Here is an 8,237-nt window from a genome sequence, read left to right on the forward strand (position 1 = left end):
ATTTTGCCGAGATTCAACACACCGCCGGCTCCCATCATATTGAGGTCATGCAGTTTAATTTGCTTTTGTTATCGATTTGAATGGGTTGCCCATGGAAATTCTATGCCCGTCTCTCTTGGTTGCATAGAATGATTCACTCTCTCTCTCTCTCTCTCTCTCTCTCTCTCTCTCTCTCTCTCTCTCTCTCATACATACATACACACACAATATATATATATATATATATATATATATATATATATATATATATATATATATATATATATATATATATATATATATATATATATGTATATATATACATTATATATATATATATATATATATATATATATATATATATTGTAAAGGAATATGATTAATTGAGTATAAAATTGCAGAAAAGGTTGAAAATTGATATTTTTATAAAAGGTGTACACTAGCCAACAGATGGCAGTACCGCTTGTCTGTAGTCGCCAAGGATAATGTACCGAAAAATTATATTTAGTACATGGATGTCTAGCGTGAGTCGAGTATATAAAGCCCCACAACGGTGATTTTCGGCGGAGTCGCAACAAACAAGTGATAATAAGTGTATCAAGTTTTTAAGGAATATATGGTAATGTATTGTTTATCCATTTGGACGTTTTCTTGTGTGATGTAACGTTGGTTGCCACTAACTGTTTGATGTTACTACAGTGTATTATATGTTGTGATTATGTAAAGCTTTGCGACTTGGGTATTATACGGTGAACTGCAGAAATTAGTGATTAGTAGTCTTGATGAAGTGCTGTTGTGTAATGCGTTTGTTATTGGTTTCATGTTCTGTTTGTGTCTTTAATTTCTTTTTGTTATTAAAGTACATTTTAAGTTATTATGGGTTATCACTGTTTCCTGATATATTCTGCTCGTAAATCCTTAGTATAAGAGATTTTGTTTTCTTATGTTACATGGGGGCCTGTCGAACGAAACCCGAACGTATCCCTATTAACTTATCCTCGGTGTTAGCTTATTCTGTCAACCGTTAATTGCTTTTTAGCACTTCCATACTTTAAAGAGGGGGGAGAGTTGTGATAGTGTTAGCGCTATATTTGTCTTGCTGTGTTATTTTGAACAGGTTATTAAAGATGTTTGATTTGAAAGATTTCATACGTAGTCCTAGTGGTGAAAAGTTAGAAGGTATAACTAAAATAGACTGGATTGTTCTAGCTAGGTACTATAATGTAGAAGTATCAGAATCTGCAAGGAAGCAAGAAATCTCAAATAAAGTAAGTGAGGCGCTAATGACTTTAGAAATTTTGTCTGATAAGGAAGCGTTGTTACTAATGAATTGGGAAAAGGAAGAAGCTGATAGCCAGCAAAGTGCTAGTGATAATAATACAGAGGATAGTACAAGTGAAGAGGAAGGTGCAAAAGCCGTACGTGAAAAACCCAAGTCACTTAAAGTCAAACCAAAAAAGTCTAAACTTTTTTATGAAGGGATGAGTGTTGAGCAGATGCAAATTCATTTGCAAATAGTTAGATTAGGAAATGAAAGAGCTGAAAAGGAAAATGAGAAAGCTGTCGAACTTAAAAGATTAGAAGCTGAGGTTGAGCAAAAGAGGATAGAACTAGAGATAAAGAAAATTGAAGTAGAAGGAAAGTCCAAAGTAGCACTAAAGTCTTTTCAGGTAGACAACGCAGTAAAAAGTGTACCCATTTTTGTTGAGAATGAAGTAGATTCTTTTTTTTTACAATTTGAGAAAGTAGCAGAACAGCGTGAATGGCCGAGAACGTCGTGGAGCACGTTGGTTCAAACTTCTTTTCGAGGAAAGGCTAGGGAAGTATTTGCTGCCTTATCTTTGGATGATTCTAAGGATTATGAGAGAGTTAAATCTGAGGTTTTGAAAGCTTATGAATGGGTGCCAGAGAGGTATAGAGAGAAGTTCAGAAGCTGGATAAAAAGAGATGGTCACACACATATGGAGTATGCACGGGAACAACGCCTGTGGTATGATAGGTGGATGAATGCCAGAGAAGTTAATGGTGATTTCGGTAAACTTCAGGAACTTATCTTGCTTGAGCAGTTCAAGGATGGTATTAATCCACTTATTAAAACATATTTGGATGAACGTGATGTAGATAATGTGGATGAAGCCACTAGGTTGTCTGATAATTACGCATTGACCCATAAGCTGTATCATACTGACGTCACTCCTAAAATTGGAAGGAACAGAGTGTGGGAAGAGCGTCAAAATTACAAGGCACAAGGTAAGACTACGAGTTCACAGGTATCATCAGGGGGAGCTTATAATAAATCCTTTAATAGAGGTTTTAGAGGGCCAAGTCAAAATAGTTATGGTCCTAGTGTTAGTGCTGGAAAAGCAGGATCCAGTGGAAATGATCAGTTTACACCCCGTTATCAAAGTATAGGCGAAAACTTTAGAGATTTTGTATGTTTCAGTTGTGGCAAACCAGGACACATCAGTAGGAGTTGTCCACATCGCACAGAAAACCGTCCAATTCAAGTGGTAAATAAAGTTAAAGATAAACCTGTACATTCTAAGAAGGATGATCATAAACCTGAAAATACTATTGCATTGTTAAATCAACCGCAAGCATGTGGTGACATTAGTCCTTGTTTGTTTGCTTCTCCCCTTAGGCCAGGTAAGAGTTACTGTAACAATAGCATTGATAATAATGTATGTAATGTTGATGAGAATATTGGTTACAAAATAGGTAACAATTGTGTTCAAAATTTTAATAATGTTGGTTATGTTAAGACTAATGTAAAAGAAAATAGAATGGCACTACCTGAAAAGAGTACCAAATCCAAAGGTACTGAATTGTATGACCCTTTTATGGGAGAAGGTTTGTTACACCTCCCTTGTGTTGAAAAAAAGAAAGTAAGGTGGTTAAGAGATACCGGAGCGGTACAGTCTGTAATGGTAAGAAATATGTATGACCAGTGGAAGGATACTGGAGAGTATGTACTTCTGCGTGGGTTTGGTCCTGAATTCTCGGCTCCATTGGTAGAAGTAAAGTTGGAAACTCCGTTAATTTCGGGATTTGTTAAAATTGCTTTGGTGAGAGAAATCCCAGTGTCGGGAGTAGAGTTAATTCTTGGAAATGATTTATGTGGAGACAAAGTTTTTGGTAGCAGTAATCCAATTTTGACAGAAAAACCCTCTAATTCTTCATTTATTACAGAAGTTGAATGTAAATTTCCAAACATATTTCCTGCTTGTGCAGTTACTACACGAAGTAAGAGTGCCGAAGGAAAGGTAAATGACGACGACGGTTTGGATTTACAAAACTTGTTTAAAGACAGTCCAGAAACAATAAAAGTAAGTAAAGTCAGTACTCCTTTGCGAATGCTGAAAGTTAATAAGGAAGAATTTGTTAAATCTCAAATTGAAGATGAGAATTTGAAGGTAATAAGAGATAATGCCCTTGTTGATATAAATGATATCGAGAAGGAAGGCAAGTGTTACTTTGTTAAGGATGGAATCCTAATGAGGAAGTTTAAGAGTAGAAATGTTAATGATGTTGTGGAACAAGTGATTATTCCAAATAGTTATAAGAATTTTGTTCTAGGTATTGCTCATGACAGTAGTTATTCTGGTCATTTAGGTATAAACAAAACTTATGAGAAATTATTGAGGTATTTTTATTGGCCTAAGATGCACAAAGATTGTAGTGAATATTGTAAAAATTGTGATTTATGTCAAAAAGTAGGTAAAGCGCAACATGACCCTAAAGTGGTGCCATTGCAACCCATTGAAGTTTCAGGTGAACCCTTTGAAAGACTGGTTTTGGATTGTGTGGGACCTCTTCCTAGGTCTAGTAAAGGCAACGAGTATTTGCTGACTATTATGTGTAGTGCTACCAGATTTCCAGAAGCTATTCCTTTAAGAACTGTGAATGCTGATAAGATAATAGAAGCGCTTAATAAGTTCTTCTCGCTGGTTGGTTTGCCAAAAGAAGTACAAACTGACCAAGGAACCAACTTTACGTCTAAAAAGTTTGCATCATTTTTAGCCTGTCAGAATATTAAGCATTGCTTATCATCTCCTTATCACCCACAGAGCCAAGGAGTGGTCGAACGATTTCATCGAACCTTCAAAACCATGCTTCGCACGTACTGTTGTGAAAATGAAAAGGAATGGGATGTCTACATCCCAATGTTGCTATTTGCCGTTCGTGATAGCGTACATTCATCGTTGGGGTATTCTCCTTTTCAGTTAGTATATGTCCATCAGGTAAGGTCGCCCATGGAGGTGATAAAAAATCAATTGATTTCAGATGAAAAGGATTCTATCACTTTACAAGAAATGAAGGAAAAAATAAAGAAAATATGGAAAGTAGCACATGAGAATCTCGAAATGGTACAAGAAGGGATGAAAAGAAACTACGACAAAAAGGCTGCAAAACGTAAACTCGACATCGGAGACAAGGTTCTAGTGTATCTCCCTACATCTGGTAAGGTTTTTAACCAGAAGTATATAGGACCTTGCACGGTAAAAGAAAAAGTAAGTGATGTTAACTATCGAATTCAATTTCCTACAGGACGAAGGAAAGTTAAAACTTTCCATATTAACAAGTTGAAAAGGTATAATGAATCCAGTGGAGTGTTGTCAATTGCAAAAGAGTATGATGAAAAAGATGTTGAAGGAGAATTTGAAGTTAGGATAAAAAATACTGAGTATTTGAGGGATTATGAAAAATTTAGTAAATTATGTATTCATTTATCTGATGAACAGCAGCAGGATTTTAAAGTGCTTATTAAAAACTTTTCAGATCTGTTTTCAGACCATCCAAAAAGGATAAAAGGAGTACATCATAAAATCAGGTTGAGAGAGGAGACTCCAATAAGTCAGCGTCCGTACAGAATGTCACAGAGGCAACAACAACAGTTAAAGACCGAAGTTGCTTATTTGCTGAAACACGGACTAGCAGAGGAAAGCCATAGTGAATGGGCTAGCCCATGTATTCTAGTCGACAAACCTGACGGAAGTGCAAGAATGTGTACAGACTATCGAAAGGTAAATAATGTAACTATAAAAGATTCATATCCCATGCCCAGAGTAGAAGATATAATTGATAATGTAGCAAAGTTTCCTTTTTTAAGTAAAATTGATTTATTGAAAGGATACTATCAAATTGAGTTAGACAAAAACAGTAGGAATATTGCTGCATTTGTTACACCCCATGGACTTTATAACTATAAGGTAATGCCATTTGGTTTATGTAATGCACCTCTGACATTTCAACGTCAAATGAATTATATCTTAAAGGATCTCGAAGGTGTATTTGTTTATTTAGATGACATTATCATAGTTGGGGAAACCTGGGAAGATCACATAAAAAAAGTATATGATGTTTTTAAGAGGTTATTAGAATTCAATGTCACGATAAACCTTGCAAAGTGTGAATTTGGAAAAACAACTGTTCAATATTTAGGACATGAAATAGGAAGTGGCCACGTGAGACCTGTTGATTGTCATATTGAGGTCATAAAGAATTTGACCATCCCTACATCTAAACGTGGCGTGATGAAATTTTTGGGGACAGTGGGGTATTACAGAAAATTTTGTAAGAACTTTTCAGATGTAGCCTACCCATTAACAGAGTTGCTGAAAAAGGATGTGAAGTTTGTTTGGGCAAAGGAATGTGACGAAGCCTTTAGCAAACTTAAGCTCATGTTAATGTCTAAGCCAGTGCTGAAATCCCCAGACTTTAATCTACCATTCAAGTTACAGGTTGACTCCAGTGAAGTAGGAGCTGGCAGTGTATTATTACAGGAACATGATGGTATTTTACACCCTGTATCTTACTTTTCAAAGAAATACAATAGCCACCAGTTAAATTATAGTATTGTTGAAAAAGAAGCTTTAAGTTTAATTTTGAGTTTAATGCACTTTGAGATATACTTGTTAAACAGTAATTTTGAAATTGACATATATACTGATAATAATCCATTAACCTTTATTAATAAATGTAAGCACAACAATAAGAGAATTTTAAGATGGGCTTTATTTTTGCAACCATTCAAAATAAATGTTCACCATATAGCAGGCAAGGAAAATGTCATTGCAGATTCTCTCTCTAGGTCTGTTGATTAATCTAAACCTTTTATTTTGAAAGGAAAGTGCTTGTTACCAACGACGTGGCAGTCTCCGATAGTTGCTGAATGGTGGAAGTGGCTAATGTTTAAGACTGTACGAGTGAAAATTCAGCATGGACTGAGGAGAGAGCCGCGGAGTTTAAAGGGGGGGAATGTAAAGGAATATGATTAATTGAGTATAAAATTGCAGAAAAGGTTGAAAATTGATATTTTTATAAAAGGTGTACACTAGCCAACAGATGGCAGTACCGCTTGTCTGTAGTCGCCAAGGATAATGTACCGAAAAATTATATTTAGTACATGGATGTCTAGCGTGAGTCGAGTATATAAAGCCCCACAACGGTGATTTTCGGCGGAGTCGCAACAAACAAGTGATAATAAGTGTATCAAGTTTTTAAGGAATATATGGTAATGTATTGTTTATCCATTTGGACGTTTTCTTGTGTGATGTAACGTTGGTTGCCACTAACTGTTTGATGTTACTACAGTGTATTATATGTTGTGATTATGTAAAGCTTTGCGACTTGGGTATTATACGGTGAACTGCAGAAATTAGTGATTAGTAGTCTTGATGAAGTGCTGTTGTGTAATGCGTTTGTTATTGGTTTCATGTTCTGTTTGTGTCTTTAATTTCTTTTTGTTATTAAAGTACATTTTAAGTTATTATGGGTTATCACTGTTTCCTGATATATTCTGCTCGTAAATCCTTAGTATAAGAGATTTTGTTTTCTTATGTTACAATATATATATATATATATATTAGCATCATCATCATCACCTTCTACACCTATTGACGCAAAAGACCTCGATTAGATTTCACCAATCGTCTCTACTTCACGCTCCATAGTCCTCAGCCATGTAGGCCTAGTCTACAAACTCTGCTACTGCCTTATGGTGAACTAATCTCTCTTGGGCAGTGCGAAGAGCATGCCCAAACCATCTCCATCTACTCCTCACCATGATATCATCCACATATGACACTCGAGTAATCTCTCTTATAGTTTCGTTTCTAATCCTGTCCTGCCAGTTAACTCCCGATAGTCTTCTGAGGCTTTTGTTCTCAAATCTACAAAATCTGTTGGATATTGTTTAAATTGTCATACCATAACCCAAGTCCATACAGTAACACCGATCTCACTAAAGTGATATATAGCCTGATTTTTCGATGTAATTTCAGGCGATTTGATCTCAAAATTTTACTTAATCTAGCCGTTGTCTGATTGGTGTTTTTCAATCTTTCATTAAACTCCAATTCTAAAGATACCGAATTAGAGACCATAGTTCCTAAATATTTAAATGATTCCACCTCATTAATCCTTTCTCCTTTCAATGATATTTCATCTTCCATTGCATATTCCGTTCTCATCATCTCTCTTTCTATTATTTATTTTGAGCCCAACCTCGTGTGATATTTCATGCATTCTGGTAAGCAAGCTTTGCGAGTCCGGTGGTGTTCTGCTAATAAGGATAGCATCATCATTATACTCTAGGTGAGCTTATTTCTTGTTACCAATCCTATCCAATCCTTCTCCATCATCCCAACTGTTCTATGCATTACAAAATCCATGAGGAGGATAAACAACATAGGTGACAACACATTCCTTTGGAGTATCCACTTTTCACTGGATATTCTTTTGATAGGACTCCTCTAACATTAACTTTTTACTTGCTAGGCTCATGAACAGACTTAATTAAATTTACATATTTAAGAGGAACTCCATAATAACGCAGTACTCTACAAAATTGTGCACTTGGCCGGTGCACAGTATCAAAGGCTTTTTCATAGTCCACAAATGCCATCAAAAGTGAATTGCTATATTCTACACATTACTGTACCACATGTCTTGAAATGAAAATTTGGTTTGAACAACTTTTACCTTTTCTAAATCACGTGTGTTCATCTCTCAGCTTTTCATCAATCTTTCTCTCTAATCTCTTAAGAATAAGCATAGTATATATTTTCATGACAACTGACGTAAGTGTGATGCCCCTGAAATTATTGCAATCAGTCAGGCCTCTTTTTTTTTTTTTTTTTTTTTTTTCCACCAACACGCCTAGCTCCCATGCATCAGGTTTTGCTTCTTCACGTCACATTCTACAAAATAATCTTGTAAGTATTGTGGGAGTCACTTCATTATCGGCCTAAATCATC

General features: G+C 35.6%; 1 protein-coding gene across 1 annotated transcript; it reads left to right on the forward strand.

The window, feature by feature from the left end:
- The first annotated feature begins 353 nt into the window (after positions 1 to 353).
- Positions 354 to 6,749, forward strand: LOC137626694 (uncharacterized). Its single transcript, XM_068357704.1, has 2 exons — positions 354 to 5,003; positions 5,721 to 6,749. Exons 1-2 carry the CDS (start codon positions 1,107 to 1,109, stop codon positions 6,081 to 6,083), a joined length of 4,260 nt encoding a protein of 1,419 aa, XP_068213805.1. The 5' UTR covers positions 354 to 1,106; the 3' UTR covers positions 6,084 to 6,749.
- Positions 6,750 to 8,237: the final 1,488 nt, after the last annotated feature.

The sequence above is a fragment of the Palaemon carinicauda genome, chromosome 2 (genome assembly GCF_036898095.1).
Source record: "Palaemon carinicauda isolate YSFRI2023 chromosome 2, ASM3689809v2, whole genome shotgun sequence".
Taxonomy (NCBI): domain Eukaryota; kingdom Metazoa; phylum Arthropoda; class Malacostraca; order Decapoda; family Palaemonidae; genus Palaemon; species Palaemon carinicauda.

Coding starts and splice junctions, on each gene's coding strand:
- LOC137626694 (XM_068357704.1), top strand. CDS start 1,107: ATGTTTGATTTGAAAGATTTCATACGTAGTCCTAGTGGTGAAAAGTTA. Junction 5,004..5,720: donor TGTGTACAGACTATCGAAAG/GTAAATAATGTA, acceptor TTCAAGTTACAG/GTTGACTCCAGTGAAGTAGG.